Consider the following 21,444-nt stretch of genomic DNA (forward strand, 5'->3'; position numbering starts at 1 on the left):
CACGGTAAACAATACCGCATCTTATGACTCCAGATGTCATAATTTTCGCCATTCAGTTTGTCACCCTTGTTCAAGTCAGCAATGATACTTTTCAATGTCATGTCTGTTATTAGAGACAATACTACAAGTTTAACTCATCAATATATACTTCAGCTAATTTATGCATGTGATTACACACTCAAGTAAATTAATTATAATATTAATTCTACATTTAGTATAGAATCGAACGGTCACTACATTTCCATTCATTATCTATATCTAAATATTTTAATTAATATTAAAATCACTTCTTAGTGTGTACTTTATTTCAAGTCTCAATCCATTACAAACAAAAATATGATAAACAATGTATGTAACCGGTAATACAAGTAACATAATTTAAATTTTATTAAGATAAATCACATAATAATAATTCACATATTTGACCGGACATACATGTATCAATCGAACACTAACTCTTGCACATACACGCTAAAAGGTGCACTAGGCCAAATATCATGATAAATCTCAGTTAAAATTTCACCCCAAGGCTCTCGAAGAGAGTCCGCTACAATAGGTGATGCTTCTCAATTAGTAATTTCTGTGTAATTAACCAATTCAGCTCTTTTTAACTGAAAAAGGTGTACATGTTCAGGAATAGAAACATCAGGGCCCATTTTAAATTCATTAAACTCCCTAAATTTCTTTTCTCTTTCCGTTCGTTCAGCCCTTCGATTCCTTAACTTATTTTGTCTCTCCCTTGGGACATTCCTGATGACTTCAGGATCCGAGTCTGAATCATTATAGAAATAAGTCCTGCGATGACGTACCCTTCTACGCTGTCCCCTTCCTTGACTTCGAGAACTCCCACTTGGAATAATTCGAACTTGTCCATGTTCAGCCATATCTGAAATAGGACCATGGAATCAGAAATATGGTTATCACTATTTAATGCAACAACGTATGTCACAAATTTCGGGTAGAAGACAAAAATGATCATAAAAGGGTTTTTAAAGTTGGAAGATTCCGTTTCACATAAAAAATATTTTCGGAAAGCCCAAAACGAGTATGTCATGAATATATAAGTTTTAGGCAAAATATTTAACAAGTTATTTCAAAAATGATGAAAACAGAAGCAGTTTTTCAACAAAAATAGTCAAAACTTATCAATTTTCAAAAAATCATATCTCACTCATTTTTAATCCGTTTTTCACATATATTATATTTTCGGAAAGCCCAAAATGAGTAGAACATGATTATATAAGTTTTAGGCAAAAACTTATAACAAGTTATGGCTAAAATGCTGAAAAAAGAAGCAGTTTCGTCAGAAAAATAGTCAAAATATTTCAATCTTCAAAAAATCAAATCTCACTCGTTTTTAATCTGTTTTTCACATATAATATATTTTCGGAAAGCTCAAAACGAGTAGAACATGATTATATAAGTTTTAGATAAAACAGTTTAACAAATTATGGCCAAAACGCAAAAAAAAAAACAGAAACAATTTTCTCTTAAACTTGTCAAAAATTAGCTAACAACAAAAAAAATCTCAAACTAAACTTATAAAACAACGATTTCAAGACAATTTACATGAATAACTGGATCATTCATGTCACGCCCCAAACCTAGGGAGGCGTGGCTGGCATTCAGTCCCGTACTGGCCCGAGCGAACCATTATGTAACTCATTCTTTCTGTGACCATCGTGGGGTAACATCGCAACAACTCATAGTGCATAACTGTAAGTAGGCGAATACTGTATCAATAACTATCGTTCTTAAAACATGAATACATATGAGCCGTCACGGCCTCTGACATACTATACAAAATGAACCTCTGTGTCTACAAAACCTCTAAGATTATTCGACATCAATGGGACAGGGTACCTGCCTACCCATAATCTGTAGTAAAATTCTGACACGATGACTCATAGACTCGGCTGCACTCCGAATGACGTGGAGTCTTACCAATCCTTCACTGAATGCTAACCTCGTCTACCATGAGAGCTCGTCAAACTGATTATCTATACTTGCAGGCATGAATGCAGCGTCCCCAACAAAAGGACGTCATTACGAATAATGTACCGAGTATGTAAGGCGGAACTGTAACATAACAGTAAGTCAATATTAATTAAAGAAATAGAAGAAACATGGAGTAAATGACTCAATCTGTAAGTCTGGATAGCTCTGTAAATCATGAAAAATTTATAGTGTCATGCATATGCGTATAAATATCATGTAATGCATAGGTCTGTACGTACATACATCAAGCCTCTGAGGGCATCCCATTATATCATTTCAGCCATTGTGGGCAATATCATCATCGTATACCACCTGATCAGGTGGTGGTGCGTATATAATACCATAACCTTTTTTCATATCCCATATATATGCGTATATAATGTCATCTGAGTCATGGATAAATGCACATGTATAAATGAATACAATGCATAATGAAGTAAGTTAATATGATCTCTTGGAATATTATGAGACCCATGAATAGACAATATGGTAGTAGGACATATGGGGAATCAGGAACATGCAACCTTAGTACTTCTAAGAATAGAATCATTTCTGAAACTTGCATGCTTATTCATTTTGTTGTGCCATATGGATCATGTTAAAAAGGAAAGAAGGGATAATCTTAATATACTTGGGGTAAGGAAAAATCCGTATGATATTCTTGAAAAAGGTTGTACCATATTCCTTTAGATCCGCAAAATTTTACGTTGCTAAGGTCGTAGCAATTCTCGTTGGAATTGTTTGGTTGCAAGAAGTCACGTTGTAGTATTTTTGTAGGAATGTGTAGGGATTTGCAAGAAATCATATTACTAATGTATATAAAACTTCACATCTGATTGGTATTGAAAATGTTGGAAACGTTACTAACTTTTGCCAAAGCTTCATATTTGATTGTATGGAGAATATAATGTTAGAATTTATGTGTCTTACTTAGCATCTTATACATGTATTCAAACTATCAGATGCTACAATGCTTTCACCACTACCTTCACACAATTTAGCAAAAGTTAAAGAAGGTTGTTGAAACTTTACACTGTTTGATCAACGTAAAAAGGGAATGATAGACAAGAAAGATAAGTACCACTCTCTTCCTTTAGTTAGAAAATCAAACAACCCTTCCAATTTATTTATTTTTTTCATTTTTTCCAGCAAGCCAAAGTGGGACAAAAAACTAAGTGACTCTAAATTATTTCCATCTTGAACCGACCAAGATACAAGAGGAGAAAGACAAACACTTGTACTTGCCAAATTCTCAAATCTTGCCACATATATCAATTAATGCATGAGTCACAAATTTTGCTAAGGCAAAATCTGCCACATAATGGTCTTATCTTAGATATTTTAAATAATTATCAATTACCCGCATAATTAAGAATTATCTCAAACTACTTAAAATACTACTGGCTTTTAACATACTTTATATAACTTACTATTATGGTCATGTGGTACCATATAAAATCAATAAATACACTACTATTTTATTAAAATATTCATGTAAAAAATACATATATATTTTCAACTTATAATTTTTCTAATCTCATATAAAGGGTACAAATTTACGTACGCTTCTTTTCTTATGACGAAAAAAATAATTTTTATCTTTACAATAAAAAAAATCTCATAAACTTTCTCATATCAAGCGTATAATTTAAAGCATATTCGAAAGTAGGAATATTAATAACTACTATAAAATCATATTTTTCAAACTATTTTTAAAAAATATTTCACTCAAAATATCATAGCAAATGTATACGGTATCAAGGTTATTAAATTTACGTGGTCTTATAATAATCTAGTCATGAATCCTCTATAATCTCGTGAATGGTCTTAATCCCTTCGAGCTAATATGGGTTACTAGGACTTATCCTAATATAAAAGTACGGGATGCAACAATTCAACCATTGCTCTGATATCAATGTAATAAAAATAATCGCGGGGCGAGAACAACATTAGCGTACCTGCCAATGCAACGGAAGAATTGTTGAACTCACCACCAAAAGAATTGCACCAAGTCGAACTTTGAATCTCTTGGAAACAAAGTTAGAATTTCACGAACTAAATGTCTTCTTGTGTTGAGTGGGAAGAGATTTTTGATCTCACTCTTACTTTTATCTCTATTGTCTTTTAGAAAAGAAGAAAGCGTATGTTTATATGGAGAGGGAAGATAACAGTTATGGGAAAACTGCTCCCACTACACTTAAACATGTAGTAACCTCTTTGAAGAGTCCCACTACACTTAAACGTGTAGTAACCTCTCTTTAAAGAGGTTATTTTAAATCCTATCTCTTCTAAAATTCTTTCTTTTCCAAATGGGTTGGGCCAGTCCTCATGGAGCAACCCGATACCCGAATCCAATATCCAACAGTTACTATCTAATTTGGCATGGTGTTAGTATGTTTGACTTGTTAAGTCGTAGGGCCTTATTAATGCTTTTATTGCAATTTCTTACTAACGATTTTATTGCTTGCATGAATACTTCAAGTGGATGATTGTGGTGGGAATGAGGAACTAATAAGAAATTTGACTTGAGTACTTTTTTGGATATTTCTTTTTTTGTACGAAGAACGAAGAATGATCTACTTATCGGCTCAAAGTTAAAAATTCGAAATATCCAATCCGGTAATCCAAAATCGAACTCGAAAAATTCTAGCCAATCTGATCTTATTTGGATTGAATTTGAATTGTAATTTTCAATTCAAAAATTCAAATCGAAATTTTCATATCCAATCTGAATTCTTCGAACGCCTATCTGTGACACTTTTTAGCCCAATTCCCTATTTATTGTTGATTTGGCGTACTTTATCTATTTTTATGCACTATGTATCCCCCTTCCCAATTCATCTCCTGCTTCCACCCATTTCTATCGCTAATTCGTACGTATAAATCTCCATGTCTTACTCTTTCTCTAAACCTTTGTCCCTCAATTTTTGATGTACGCTTCTGTTTTTTGATAATTGGAAAAAAAAAGTAATCCAAAAGAATAAAAGGTTGAAGAAACATGAAGGTAGGGGTGTCAATGGATACTTAAAAATCGATGATCACGCCCAATTATGCCTTATAAAAAGGACAATGCGGTCGTTGCAAATATGATCCGGTTTACAAGTCCGGAGTCGAATCCCACAGAGAGTTAACCTATCAATCACAATATTTAGACCCACTAAACTCTTCAGAACCAGCTTCCCAAATGTTTGAATCACAAGTTGATGGTTTCTTTAGTAACTAAGATTGCAAGTAAATTAAACAGGTTGTAAACTAAAATGCTAAGGTTGTAAACAATGATGAGATAAAGCTAAGGTAAAGATTTCCCCTATTGATGGAATCCCTTCTGTTTATGCTTCATACAAATGTACCAACACTTCTCTATCAATCATGAACGCTCGTCTTACCATAAATCTCTCCCGAGTAATCACAGTAATATACTATTGCACTCTCCCGAGATACACTAGCTAGCTTTAATTAACACAGTTCACTTAAGATTGCACCCAAGGCTTCGTTATCCCTAATCCCGCCTTTAAACCCGCAGTTATAGATTCCTCTTATACTTTAGGAGTGGTGTTATTCAACAATAACCTAAATATGCACTCTCTCCCGAGTTATGCACACTAAATAGGCACAGCTAATTGAGGATCCTGTCAATTAACTACAACAAGAACATAGTTGAATAAATAAAGATTGAAACTAGCAATTTGTATTCACATAAACAAGAAGTTCATCCCCCAATAGGTTCCATCAAAACCTTAGACAAAAGATTTAGCTACTCATAACTATGGGTAAACAAACTAAGATAAGATCCATCATAAACTAGCAATCAAAATCAAAGAAAAGAAGAAAGATGTTTTGGGTGATCTCTCACAATTGTTTTTCTTGCCAAGATACTCTAAAAATCAATACATCCTCTCTTGGGCGGAGTCTAGTGTTTAAAAATAGGGGTTTGGGCTAAAAATCCCATGTTTTGCACTTTAGTCCCTGAAATTTCCGCCTCCTTCCGCGGTTCTACCGCGGTCGCGGTCAAACCGCGGCCAAACATGGCCTCTGATTCTTCAATTGTCTGCGTCTGCACTCTGCCGCGGTCGCGGTGAAACCGTGGTTTTTCATCTTGTTCCGTTTGTAATTTGGAAAAATACAAACATGAAAGTTGTAGCCATTTGAGTTATCTTTCCAACCATATATTATGGAGCCAAAATGGAGTTCTTATGAAATATTTATGTGCATTTTACTAGATAGTGCGCAATATTCCTCATCGAGTCTTCGTTTGTTCTCAACTATCAAATTTGACCCCCGAACACGATCCCGGCTTAATTCCTTGAGCTTTTACTCTGACTTCAAAGCTTAAAATCACTTAAATTCATTCCATAACATCTATATAGCTCGGAATCACACCTACAAGGCATAAAACATATAATTAGTGCAAAACACTAGCGATTAAAGCGCAAACTCAACTAAAGTGCAGTAAATTAGAGTGTAATAATCAACTAAAACACGTAATTATAGCCAATCATCAACACCCCACACTTAAACCATTGCTCGTCCTCGAGTAATCAAACTACACTTTATATAGACACGACCTTTTTAAAGCAATTTTCCTAACTCATCACACCAAGAATATTTAAAATAGACTAAGCACAAAAGCGTAGCATCTTCACCTCAAGATTTGACTCACAAGTACCACGTATTATTCACAACTCACCCACTTACTCTAATATAGAGGTCACTGACATTATCTTTCCTTCATGAATCAAGTGCCCTTACACAACAAAAAAAAAGTGGTTTCACACAATAAAATTTAAGAACACTTAGGAACCCAAGATAGAAAGAATTCACTCACTCTCAGAAATAATATTCATATGCCACAAAAGATGCACCATAAGCTTGCCCGTAGTGTACTACTCCACTAATCGAGCTCATTCAATCTAGGATCAATTAGGACTTTATTTGGTTGTAATGTAGGCTTACGGGACGGGTAGGATACATTTAGATATAAGAGTGACTACACCTCCCTAAGCACTTTAATACATATAATTTAACATTCAAACCCCATACTTATGTCAAACCAAACTCCACCTTCACATCAATATACATCAACTCCCACATTATTTAAGCTCAATTATATCAAGAGTCACCACTATCAAAGAATATTTTTTTTTCTTTTCCTTTTTTTTCAATTCAAGTGGCTCTTGCCTTTTCAAATCAGTGCACCTTTCTCCTTATTTCATTGGTTCCACTCAAAAGCCAAACCAACCACCCCACACTTTAACTTTTAGAAAGTTCATAAACAATTCAAGTGCTCATGAGAGGTTACAATGGTTCACAAAGATGGTTAATTCAAGCAATTGGGTAAGGCTTGTAATGTGGTTGCCAAAGAAACAGGATTACAGGCTCAAAGGGGTTAACTACGATATATAACAATTAGGTGGGTAAAATATAGATATCTGGCTCAACAAAGAAATGCCTATATCACTTCCAAGACTGAACAAACTACTATTTCGCTTTGCAAACACACAGGGCAAGTTCTAGACATCAAATGCAATGCACAGAATACAACAAACCTCACACACGCATGGCACATAACTCACTCAGGATTGGATTCATCAAGACACTCTAGTCAAAGCAGTTGAGCAAAGTTAAGATAATACAATTTAAGGTACTTCTACAAGAGTCAAAAACTGAGCCTAAGCGTCACAACCAAAGTACTCACTATTCTCAAGGCATAACAAAGTCAAGAGATATTGCTTCACTTCAAAACACAACACAATGGCTCCTACTCCCAAAAAAAACTAACTACACCCGGTTCAAATAAAACCCTTGGAAAAGAACCGTGGTTTAAAGAAAAACCAAGGGGGAATTACTACACTACCTAGAAAAGAACAATAAAATAAAATAAAAAGAAGCTACATGGACTACTTCCCTCAAGAGTACTGTCCAAGTGGTCCGTCCTCAAGAAGAGTCCTGTACCTTTGTTTTTTTAGATCCGACTTTGACCCTCAAGAGACCCGTCGACAAGCGTCCGTCGTTGGGCCAAGTCAGTTACTCCTAATGTGAGTACAGTCAACTATACGCAACAACACATATACAATACTAGAACATGTTCCATGTCTATGTACACTACAATACAGTATCAAGGCAAGTCTCCCACCCCACACTTAAAATTGTGCATTGTCCCCAATGCACACCATACTAATAAGAGGGTAAAAGAAACTCCCTGGTAGGCCAAAGGCCGAAGCACTAGCAGCTCATGGGGTACTCAGACTTCTCCCAATCTTGGTCCTTCGTGCGGGTACCTCACACTTAGTTCCAACCAATGGTTTTTTGTTACATCCTTCCAATGACTTTGTGTTCCATGTTCCTAAAAATAAAAAATCTACACTACAAGAATAATACAATAATAAATAAAAATAAAATAAAATAGGGTTGCCTCCCAACAAACGCTTGATTTAAAGTCGCGGCACGACGCAAGTAATTTTACCACTTTTCTCGCCACTTGGACGATATGAACTGTGTACCTAGCTTGGAATCAAGCTTGTGACCACGAGCGATAGGGGGTGGTAAGTTGATTATCGAGCCGAGCCTTAAATTCTTCATTTTGCATTTCTTGGCTCTCATGTGAGGAATGTCATTTTGATTTTTTGTTTCCTCAAATTGTAAAATGTATGGTTGTTGCCTTTCCTCCTTGCAGTCCCTCACGGACTCATGTAGTTCAATTTTTATATCACTACGCAATTCTAATGTTGAAAAATGCTTGGAATGTGACTTCAAACCTTCATTTTGCAATTTTTCTATTCTGACATCCTCTTCTTCCCCCGGACTAGAGTCATTCTCAACCAGATTTTTATTTACACCGGTTGATTCTAAGTCCATGTTTTTCTCGGCATCATTGGTACTCATGGGGTCGGTTGGCGGAGGTTCAATTCTTGACTCTTCAAATTTTAGCTCACATTCTTCCTCATTTTCAAGAATGGTCTCCAACATGAGCATTATTTTCTCATTTTGGGCATTTGAGAGTTCTTGGTTTTGATTAAGTGCCAAGGAATTTTGGAGACTATTTTCCAAAAGCTCCTCCAAGGCACTTTGTTCTTTGTGTCCTCCTTCAAGTAAGCACTCCAACATGAGCTTGAACTCTCCCTTTCGGCCATGCTCAACTTCTTCCAATTCGTTAGCCCTATCATTTTCATCAAAAACAATAGAATCATCATAGCGGGGGCTTAGGGAAGGGAAGGACCAATGACCATTTTTAAAACCACACTTATCACGAATACTCTACTCATGGGTTTGAGATTGTGCGCACAATCCACCCCCGGGAAAATTTAAACAATTTTGCCACGAGTGTGGTCCTCCACAATAAAGACAAGGGTCATCACAGTATGAACAACTACCATCCCACCAATTTTTATTATATGATGCCATTTTTCAAAACTAAAAAAATAAACAAGACCCAAACAATAAAAATAGACTAATGTAAGAAAACTTAATTACACAAATATTCACAAGTTGGGTATAGAGAAAACTGACCATACTAAGAATTTTGGTATTTCTATCAATGGTAATTGATAATTCTGTTAACTCCCCGGCAACAGCGCCAAAATTTGATCACGCCCAACTATGCCTTATAAAAAGGACAATGCGGTCGTTGCAAATATGATCCGGTTTACAAGTCCGGAGTCGAATCCCACAGAGAGTTAACCTATCAATCACAATCTTTAGATCCACTAAACTCTTCAGAACCAGCTTCCCAAATGTTTGAATCACAAGTTGATGGTTTCTTTAGTAACTAAGATTGCAAGTAAATTAAACAGGTTGTAAACAAAAATGCTAAGGTTGTAAACAATGATGAGATAAAGCTAAGGTAAAGATTTCCCCTATTGATGGAATCCCTTCTGTTTATGCTTCATACAAATGTACCAACACTTCTCTATCAATCATGAACGCTCGTCTTACCATAAATCTCTCCCGAGTAATCACAGTAATATACTATTGCACTCTCCCGAGATACACTAGCTAGCTTTAATTAACACAGTTCACTTAAGATTGCACCCAAGGCTTTGTTATCCCTAATCCCACCTTTAAACCCGCAGTTATAGATTCCTCTTATACTTTAGGAGTGGTGTTATTCAACAATAACCTAAATATGCACTCTCTCCCGAGTTATGCACACTAAATAGGCACAACTAATTGAGGATCCTGTCAATTAACTACAACAAGAACATAGTTGAATAAATAAAGATTGAAACTAGCAATTTGTATTCACATAAACAAGAAGTTCATCCCCCAATAGGTTCCATCAAAACCTTAGACAAAAGATTTAGCTACTCATAACTATGGGTAAACAAACTAAGATAAGATCCATCATAAACTAGCAATCAAAATCAAAGAAAAGAAGAAAGATGTTTTGGGTGATCTCTCACAATTGTTTTTCTTGCCAAGATACTCTAAAAATCAATACATCCTCTCTTGGGCGGAGTCTAGTGTTTAAAAATAGGGTTTTGGGCTAAAAATCCCATGTTTTGCACTTTAGTCCCTGAAATTTCCGCCTCCTTCCGCGGTTCTACCGCGGTCGCGGTCAAACCGCGGCCAAACATGGCGTCTGATTCTTCAATTGTCTGCGTCTGCACTCTGCCGCGGTTCTGCCGCGGTCGCGGTGAAACCGCGGTTTTTTATCCTGTTCCGTTTGGAATTTGGAAAAACACAAAACATGAGAGTTGTAGCCCTTTGAGTTATCTTTCCAACCATATATTATGTAGCCAAAATGGAGTTCTTATTCAAAAGTTATGTGCATTTTACTAGACAGTGCGCAATATGCCTCATCGAGTCTTCGTTTGTTCTCAACTATCAAATTTGATCCCCGAACACGATCCTGGCTTAATTCCTTGAGCTTTTACTCTGACTTCAAAGTTTAAAATCACTTAAATTCATTCCATAACATCTATATAGCTCGGAATTACACCTACAAGGCATAAAACATATAATTAGTGCAAAACACTAGCGATTAAAGCGCAAACTCAACTAAAGTGCAGTAAATTAGAGTGTAATAATCAACTAAAACATGTAATTATAGCCTATCATCAATCGACTAAACCGACCGAACCATATCGAACCGATTTTTTGGTTTCTTTTAATAAAACGATAGATTTTTATATAAATCTATAACCGTACCGATAATTAGGGTAGATTTTTTTATTTTATAAAAATAAACCGAAAAAATACCGAACCGTACCGAATAAATTTACATGTGAAAAAATATATTTATATATTAAGTTTAAAAATAATAAAATATTAAATTTTTCCTCGGGTTTTGGAATTATGAAAATAATTACAAACCAACAAGTAATAAATGCAAAATCATAGTTCTCAAACCTATTATGTTATTCCCAACGAAAATAAATTATTTCTAGCATATTCACTAGCAAGACACAAGGCATTATAGCGATTATGAGCAGCAAACTACAATGTATTGATTATATTTCCTTTCGTATGATTAAAATTTATCTTTTTGAATATTTAATCTTCGATAGACTTTATTCTTGAGTTTCAGTCCCGGTTTGGTTAATATCTTTCCACTCATGTGATTTATATTAATTTGTTTAGTTTCTTTTACACTATTGTAGAGTAGTTGATGGATCTATACTCTAGCCATCTTTCATATTTTCTTAATTCATCACCCTTTAAAATGTAAAAATGTCTAGAGAGTTTTGCTAAGTCCTATAAAAGTATGTATATTATTGCATTCTACTTCTACTATTGATTTTTACATGACATTTTAAAAAAAATACCGAAAATTAACCGAACCGTACGGATACCGAAGAGAAACCAATATAATTGGGACGGTCTCGAAAAGTATAATTTTAGTTATATATAATGAATAACCGAAAAATAGGTTTGGTACAAAATTTATAAAATAACCGACCGAACCGAATCATTGATACCCCTACATAAAGGTATGAAATTCATATATGCAGCAATGCTAGTTCATTCCAGCTGTCTAAGAGCCCGTTTGGACATACAAAATCTTTCCTTTTTTTCAATTTTTTTTTTTTTTTGAAAATAATGTTTGGTTATCTCATTCTTACCAATTTTTTTTTCACTTGAAAATCTATTTTCAAATTTGAAAAACTGGTTCTCACCACTTTTTCAATTGAAAATGGGAATTTGCTAGTTTTTAGTTTTACAAATTTACCCTATATTTTTAAAATTTATAAAATGACTCCATCAGTTTGATACTTGAATTCTGCCTACTGGAAGTTTGATTATATGGTTATGAGAAATATGTGGCTATGCCTGCTTTTGCACCTTCTATGTGTGTTAGTAGAATTAGAAAATGTGATATTGATTTTGCATCTTCAGTGTATTGCAGTAAAGCATAATATGATAACATTTAAACAGTAGTATTTTGTTTGTTTATTTCAAGTAGGATAATCAAATTGAGTGATTTTGATATTTTTTACAAGTTATGGGGTATAAATCATATTTCATGGTTTTGAAAAAAAAGACATTCAAATATGTTGCAAAAACTATAACCAAACACAACTTATCTTCAATTCAAATTTTAGTGAAATTTCAAATTTGGCCTACTAAGTTTGCAAAGAAGATGTTCAGAGAAATGAAACACGGAAAGAAAGTGAAATAGAAAGGGAGAGAAAAAGCAAAAAGAGAAATGGCTCATTTGACTCTAAAAATAAGAACTTTAGAGCATGAAAAAGGAAATAGTACCTCCAATTTTCATCAAATTTTATACTCCATATAACTTTGTCCAATATTTTAAAGAAATTTAACCATACCCACCCATAAAACAAGCACTAAGAAATTTCAGATTTCGAATTCAAACAGCAAATGTGTCTTTAATTGTATGTAGTTCTTCAAACTATTCACCAAATCAAAAGGTATTCACCAAGAATATTTTTAATTTGACGGAATAATGTGGTGGAATCAATTGAAGATCACAAGAAAAAGAAAATAAACGCAGGGTTAAGATCTCCTCTAGTAACTTTTGCTCTAGTAATGCTCAATGGTTGCTTAAGATCACAACAACTCATCAAAATCATATCAAAGGTCATCTCCGACCCTAACACCAAATTTCACATCAAAATGGTATAACATCAAATTTACTCCAACCATTATACCATTTTTTACACCAAATCTTCTCTCTCTTCTATATTATATTATTATCTTCTATTTACTTTTCATTTTTTATTTCCTTCAAACTAATACTATTTTTTTTCTTTTTTCCATATTCATTATATATAATTCACATTCACCACTTATATAATCATTTATTACAAAATTATTTTAAAGGATAAATCAACTAAAAGTGAAATCATTGATAAAAGATAATTAAATAAATATTACATCATAGTCAAATTTAATTTAAGTACCACATAAATATTTAACTTTCGCCTCTATTCTCCCATAAATACTCGATTAATGCATTATGAAGTACGAAATGCGCATCATTAGATATCTTACATTTGTATTTTTTTATTTTTAAATAATGGTTATATCTCTTTTTATACAATTGTAATAATAATAAAATTAACTTATAATTTTATATAAATATAATATATACAAAATTAATATATCAAAAAATAGGATATAAAATTAAAATTATAAAGATCTTAATATAAAAATTAATTATATACACAATATATGATAAATTAAAAGTCCAAAAAATAAAAAGATTGAATAAAATAATAATAAACCAAATTTGGAGTGATAAATAGTGTTGCACCAAATCTGGTGCAACACTATTCATGTTCTATAATAGTGCAAGATTTAGTGTTGCATTGGAGCGAAAAACATGGTGCAGCCTTGGAGATGTTTTAAAGGCTGTAGTTTATTCCTTACTAAAATCCTAAACAAAGTTAAATCCTCTAATTTTTCACTCTTCTGAACACCAAAATATTTCCTGGTTGCTGGTGTTTCCTTCCTCATATATCTCTATTTCTCTTGTGGTATTCATGTTTCTTTGTTAAGTTTTCTCATCAGCCCACACTCATATTTGAAGACATTTTTCTCCAAAACTGGTTGGTTGAAGGAATTTCGAGAGAATATACCTTGAATGCAAAGCTCTAAAAGCTTGTTCCAACCGTACCTGCTGCATTCTTGCTTTTTATTACTTTGACTTTGTCATCCAAACAATCCAAGAATTTGAAAATGGGCAAGATTATGACAAAGGTTAATGATTCCATGAGAAAAGTTTAAACTAAGTTCTCCTAAAACAAAAACTCTCTCTCTCTCTCTCTCTCTCTCTCTCGTTTTTTTTTTTTTTTTTGATTCGAGTTTTAAACCTTGTCATCATGCTGGAAAACAATGGTTTTGGTGGCTAATGGAAAGCCAATACCTTCTGCACTCTTTTTGTTGAAAGAATATAGGAAGAAACTAACAAAGAAATTGACAGATGTTAAGTTGGATTTGAACATAAATAAATTACAACCTTTAGATATGATCTTGAAGAGTTGTCACACTATTAAACAACCATTGAGTATTACTTGAGCAAAAGTAATTTTATAGTGCTTTTTTTTCCAGTTGGCTACCGATTACAAGTTTAATTTTATAGCTAAATTTATCTTCTTTTTATATTTTTACTAGTTTCTGTACACGTGCGTTGCACGTGTATCCCATATTAAATTTACATAATGCATATTTAGAAATTGTTAAAATTAATGCATACATATTTTAAAAATATTTGATTGAAATATTAATATTTAAAAAGCTAATTAGTATTGTTCCATCTTTAATACCTCTTATGATGAGGTTAAAGGTCATACTGTCCGACCAACTCTATCTCTGTTATAATTTTCAACGATGACACGATCAATTAAAATTTCTCTTTACTTTGAATTATGCAACATATATATTATGTAAAGACGATTTAAAAATGAAAGTAATTTTACAAATATTTCTAAAAGAATTTTCTTTTCCCAAAATGGAAATGAATATGCAGATATTTTGACACGTTGTGGGCAAATATGCTAAAATTACCACGATACTATTTCATATTCCATGAAAATTCTATCCACATGACTGAAGTAGGATTTATAATGTTCTCTAATAGCGCTAAATGAAGTTGATTTAAAGCCTAATATTAACATAAATATAAGTTGTACTAAGTTTTCAAAAGTAATAACGTTACTGCCAAAATAGCTTTGAACACTCAAGATCCAAAAAATTAAGTATTCGCGAGAAGCACAGTACATATAAAGACATTAAAGTATAAAGAGAATTAACACTTGTTTTACAAAATTGTAGGATCGGAGTAGTTCTAAATAGCTAGCAGCAAAATTGGAGGTGTAGTTCCAAAAAGCTAGTACGTATGATACCAAACCACCATAGCATAAAATTGAAGAGTAATTATTTTACATAAGAAAATGAATCTAATAGTTACCAAAACGTCATTATCAGATTCTTAACATTCGAAGAGTGAGTGATCCAGGTCTTGTGTATATGCTCATGCGGCTTCTTAATCCAAGGCTTAGTCTGCATCATTGCTGCATATGCAATTAATCTTTCTGAGAATTTGAGAAAAGAAGTTCATAGTGATGCAATGGATAGTAATTATGTTGCCAATGCCATCTCAACTTCTCTTTATAGGCAACTTCTCTTGTGTAACTGAAGATTTAATTATGTAAAAGAATTTTGGGAAGAACGATCTTAAATAGAGAGATGAAAGATAATTAAGTTGGACAATTGTAACTTAAACTTTATGCTATAACTTAAAGGGAACTGAATGAGAGATTGAAAGGTAACGTGGAAAAGAAATTCTCCAAACCATTGTGTTATAAGCTCTCCAAACGTCCTCGGATTTTTATTATATATCTACATTTAGTAGATGAATATGGTCCATTTAATGAATTAGTTAAATGAATTTTGTACATTAATTATTCAAGGCAACTCCTCAAATTCTCCAAATTTAATTTTCTATAACAGCAAAGAGAATTTTGGTTAATGTACTATTTTATGAATGAGGTAATATATTTATTTTTCTAAGGGGTATTGCAGTTGTTAGCCTTTTATTTCCTCATTATATAGAGGTTAAAATGACTTTTTATATGACTTATCATCAATAACCCAGGTTATTCTATAATTGTTTGCAGTTTCCATGTTCATATACATTGTATATGAACAGATATCGGTAGCTTCATAAATTTGCTATAATGTGTATTTACTTTTTTGTATAAATATATTGTATATATAATATATATTTGATTGAGGATAAAATAGGTATTCAATTTTTCGTGGACATTTTAGTAAATCAACTTTACCTAAAAGTTTTCATACTTATAATATAGTATGATGATGATGATTAAATTTAAAGTTTATTAATATTTTTAATATGTTATCTTGTTGAGTGAATTGGATCAATATTGTTCTTTTACTTATTAAACTTAAAATATTATGAACCACGTTAGGAAACAGAATAACAAACATAAATAGATAGAAAACAGGGTATTCCAAATGAAAGGCTTGGATTTTCATAGTATTATCACCGCTAATGAGAAATTTAAGCTGAGTTAACTTCTTGTTGTGTAACACCATTAGTGACATGAAATAGCGTAAACAACGTATCTCTAATAAAACAACGTACCAACAAGGGTTGTGATGGAGTGATAACTACTCTTTCATCTTTAACCAGAGGTTTTAGATTCGAATCCCTGGGTATGGAGTCGCCTCTGTTATGAAACACTTTACCCCCAATGTGAAACTTCCCTGTGCGAATCCGGATTTAATCGTACCCCAATATGGATACGAACACAGGGTGGAAAACCAAAAAGTTAGATATTGTAGAAGGTATTTGCTTGAACTAAAACTAAACCTTATTAGGTTTGTTCAGTTTTGTAATAAGGCTAAATGGATGACAAGCAGCAGAAAGATATCAAAATTAGAGATTCTTTTCTGTGGATAAACTACACATCTGTTCTGCCTTATATGACATGTTACAACATGTTTGGGCATTATTTTATCAATTTGATTTTTCTGTGTACTAACAATATATAATTTTTACACTCATGTTAAAGGAGATCAACACCATTACTATCTATGGCTATCCTAATTTGACAACAGAAACATGCAGTAAATAATATGGTACAATATGTAAAAATAATGTATCTTTATTTTGCACTATTACTGTACATAAGTTAAATTTAATATTCTATTATAACTTTTCAATTTTGAAGAATTCTATTTTATCTAACTGTTCAACTTTTAAAAGTTAATAACTCCCCCGCTATCATTTTAATATTTCTTTCACTATCATAAGTCAAATTAATTTGTTTTAGATTCCTTATCCAATCCAATACCTATAAATGTGTTTCATTTATATGTCGTTTTAGTATTTGAAAACAAGTGGCCATGCAGATGAACTTGCAGTTGAGAGAACCCATAGCAACCACTCATTAGAAATACAACAAAATCTAGCACCCAAATCCATTCTCACCCTTAGCTTTTCCACCACTAAACCTATAGATCAAAAAGAGAAAATTAAATTCCAACAGAACAAAAAAAAGAGACTATGCATTTTGTTCTGTCACAATTCTTCCTCCACCAACTAAGCCTCTCTTTACTTCCTCTTATTCTTCATTCCATGGCCAAGAATCTACTTGAATAATTGCTTCCCTTTGTCTCTTCACTGTTTTTTTCCCTTCAAATTTTTTCTTCCATTTAAGCCATGACTTCTTCTTACAATTTATCTAGTATGAGAAACACTACTAAATCAGAAGCCATGTTAGTAGCTCAAAAATCTTATCTTTTCTATCCAAGACAAAGGCTTTGTGTATTTTCCAATGAAACCCAATTTCCCAAGAAAGATTTTCTTGTACTCAAGCCCCAAATTAGCTCTACCTTTTCATTTTTGAGACTGAAAAATTCCAGCTTTAGACACCCTTTTGCTGCCTTATCATCATTTGCTGAAGCAGATGGTGATAAAGGTGAGAACTTTGAAGTCAAATCCGACCAAGAACATGCAAATTCTTCTTCTGAGGAAGATGATGAGTTGCCTGGAATGGCACAAGCTTTTCACATATCTTCAAGCACAGCTTCTGCTATATCAATATGCATTGCATTAGCTGCACTGATTTTGCCATTTTTCATGAAGTCTTTGGGTCAAGGATTGGCCTTGAAATACAAGATGTTGTCTTATGCAACAATCTTGTTTGGTTTTTACATGGCTTGGAATATTGGAGCGAATGATGTGGCAAATGCAATGGGAACATCAGTTGGTTCAGGGGCATTGAGTCTGAGGCAAGCAGTAATCACAGCAGGGATTCTTGAGTTTGCAGGGGCACTCTTAATGGGAACACATGTTACTAATACAATGCAGAAAGGTATTCTTATGGCTAATGTTTTCCAAGGAAAGGATACTTTACTCTTTGCTGGTCTGCTTTCTTCTTTGGCTGCTGCTGGAACATGGTTGCAGGTGCATTTACATACTACCATTCCCTTTTTATTCCACAACGTATCCATAGTTCACGTTACTTGCCTATTGTTCAAGTAGTGGTTGAAAACTAGCTCCACAAGAGGGGTTACTCACATGGTCAACACTTCCCCATACAAGCCAGGGTCATGGTTTCGAGTCAACAAAGAAACAATAATTCCAACAAAGGGGAATCTAAGGGGAGGGGCAAATAAAAATTACCTTTACTTTTCATTTTCAAAAACTAGCTCCAGATATAAAATGTCGGAAAATTTAGGATGAAGGTATTAAATTATATACACCGATGATGCATTGAATTATAGATTATCGATGCATGAACTTAAAGTAGAGTTACTTGAATTACTCTTTAGGTGACGTGATTGTGTATACATTTTATATCGTCAGTACATATAACTTAAACAGAGAATGGAATAAGATGGAATAAGTGACATAAGTCAGCCTAGTAATTAGTGAAGTCAGCCTAGTAATTATAATCGAGTAGAGATTCAAAAATACTAGTAGGTGATTTCTTTCTATTTACCTCGGCCTTGATGACAGAATTATCCGAAACTTGTGCTGGTGGAGTTAATTGAAGTGTGCTCGAACTGCCTTAAACACCACTGTTATTAAAACTAAAAGCAGAATCAGTGACATAAATTGGAAGAAATGGAGTAACAATTTAATCAATTTAGCTTGTGAGAGATTCTAGTAATTTTGGATGTTCTTGATTTCTACAAGGCAGTCCTATACTAGGTTTCAGTTTCTGAATTTTTCAATGAGACAAAAAGGAGTTAAAAACTAGGATTCCGCAAGCAAACATTGAAAACCCACTGAAATACCTGACCTATAGAAGCCGTCTTGAGTTTCTTGTAATTGGACAAATCTAAGAACAACTTAGGCCAGCAATTGTTTAGCCGTTGGTCCAATAGTAAACTAAGGAAACATTGTCAAGAATATTACTCCCCTGGAATAATCTGCATATATTATAACTAGGAACACACTTAATATATGTGCTTGACATAACTTTATTTTATATTCTTATGAGAATGGCACAAGTAATTACTGAACAAAGTCTTGTGTTTTGACTATCAATCTAGGTCATTAGCCTAAAGTGACAAATAGTAAACGACATTTCAAACCGTGCCAATTATTTTGTAGATTACTGAACTTAGAAAAGCCTAAAAGTCATGTAAACTGTCATGGTTGTTTTCACATGTGTCTTTTCTAGATTGATAAATTGCACATCACGGAAGCCACACTCTGAGAAGCTATTGAAATAATAAATTCTAGATAGTACACCAGTGGAACTTCATTCCAAATTGCATGGGAATACATAGACTACCCTAACATTAAAGTGCCCGACTGAATAACTTTTCAGGCTCTAATGCTAAAAATGGCTAATAAGTCTTAGCTAGGACCTCTGCCTATACTTTACATTTCGTTCGGATGAATCTCCGCTATATCACTCTGCATCTATCTAATCACGCATTTGACAGAAGAAGCACTGCTGTCCATTTAGCAAATCACCAAGTACTCTCGTATGAATTTTCTGGTAAACTCTTTGTGTTCTTGCTCAGGTTGCATCATATTATGGTTGGCCAGTATCCACTACACATTGTATTGTAGGATCTATGGTTGGTTTTGGTCTTGTTTATGGCGGACCTGGTGCAGTCTTTTGGAGTTCATTGGCAAGGGTAACTTCCTCATGGGTGATCTCGCCTTTACTGGGTGCAGCAATGTCCTTTCTTGTGTACAAATGCATCCGGAGGGTATGTTCTTCTGATATATACACATAATTTTTTCCTTTATTAAAAAAATGCATACTCCGCCTCAGGCTATTGTGACCAAGACTTTTTCTGTTGCAACTTACAATTCCTAATCCTGGTGTCTTTTACTATTTTTAGTTTGTGTACAGTGCTCGGAACCCAGGACAAGCGGCTGCAGCAGCTGCACCAATTGCTGTGTTTCTTGGCGTCACGGGAATCTCTTTTGTAGCTCTCCCTCTGAGCAAGATTTCAAATCTAGCTCTTGGCCAGGCTATAACCTGTGGCGCTATTGGTGCTTTTGTAGTTGACAGGATCATCCGGGGCCAACTCGGTCACCTCCTTGCCAAGTCCAGTTCAAAAGAACCAGAACCAGAATCAGAAACTACCGACACTAAAAACATTGGATTTCTTTCAGATATTGCAGGACCAAAAGGAACACAACTGAAAATAGTTTATGGTGTGTTTGGCTACATGCAAGTGTTATCAGCCTGCTTCATGTCATTTGCTCATGGTGGAAATGATGTCTCCAATGCAATAGGACCATTGGCTGCAGCATTGTCCATTCTACAGGGTGGGCTCAGCGGAGCCGATATTGTAATTCCAAATGATGTTCTAGCATGGGGAGGCTTTGGAATTGTGGCAGGGCTAACAATGTGGGGATACAGAGTGATTGCAACTATTGGAAAGAAGATTACAGAATTAACACCCACCAGAGGATTTGCAGCTGAATTTGCAGCCGCGTCTGTGGTTTTGTGTGCGTCCAAGCTGGGGCTACCAATATCAGGTACGCATACCCTGGTGGGAGCAGTCATGGGTGTCGGTTTTGCCCGAGGACTTAACAGTGTAAGAGCAGAGACAGTGAAAGAGATTGTGACTTCCTGGTTAGTAACAATTCCAGCTGGTGCTACCTTTGCAGTTATCTACACATGGATATTCACTAAGCTCTTATCATACATACTCTGAGTGTAAATTAACAGAAAACGCCACCACTCAAACTTCTTGGATTAATTATAAAATCACACAGATAACGTTTCTGTCGTGATTTGAGAAATGCAATTTTTGAACCTTGTGGAGGATCCATGATCAAGAGTAGTAGTCCATTCAGTTAGGAAGACGAACAAGCTTTGGTTTCTGCCTAGCACTTTTGTGTTGGATTTAAGCAAATGTGATTTTGTTTCTTTGTATTTTACTTCCATATCAGGTTGTTGATCTTAGATATTAAAGTTTGAAACTGTTCTTCACATGCCTGGGACCAGTAGGTCAACATCTCAGTGCTCAATTAAC

General features: G+C 34.0%; 1 protein-coding gene across 1 annotated transcript; it reads left to right on the top strand.

Annotated features, from left to right (window-relative positions):
* Nucleotides 1-17,361: 17,361 nt before the first annotated feature.
* LOC104211267 (inorganic phosphate transporter 2-1, chloroplastic) lies at nt 17,362-21,344 on the top strand. Its single transcript, XM_009760299.2, has 3 exons — nt 17,362-18,397; nt 19,972-20,163; nt 20,299-21,344. The coding sequence occupies exons 1-3, from the start codon at nt 17,651-17,653 to the stop codon at nt 21,121-21,123; spliced, it is 1,764 nt and encodes a 587-aa protein (XP_009758601.1). The 5' UTR covers nt 17,362-17,650; the 3' UTR covers nt 21,124-21,344.
* The last annotated feature ends 100 nt before the right edge of the window (nt 21,345-21,444 follow it).

This window comes from Nicotiana sylvestris, chromosome 10 (assembly GCF_000393655.2).
Source record: "Nicotiana sylvestris chromosome 10, ASM39365v2, whole genome shotgun sequence".
Taxonomy (NCBI): domain Eukaryota; kingdom Viridiplantae; phylum Streptophyta; class Magnoliopsida; order Solanales; family Solanaceae; genus Nicotiana; species Nicotiana sylvestris.

What these genes read in the sequence shown, in the direction of transcription:
- LOC104211267 (XM_009760299.2), top strand. Translation starts at nt 17,651, where the DNA reads ATGACTTCTTCTTACAATTTATCTAGTATGAGAAACACTACTAAATCA. An exon ending in CTGCTGGAACATGGTTGCAG is followed by an intron (nt 18,398 to 19,971) that starts GTGCATTTACAT and finishes GTTCTTGCTCAG; the next exon opens with GTTGCATCATATTATGGTTG. An exon ending in TGTACAAATGCATCCGGAGG is followed by an intron (nt 20,164 to 20,298) that starts GTATGTTCTTCT and finishes TACTATTTTTAG; the next exon opens with TTTGTGTACAGTGCTCGGAA.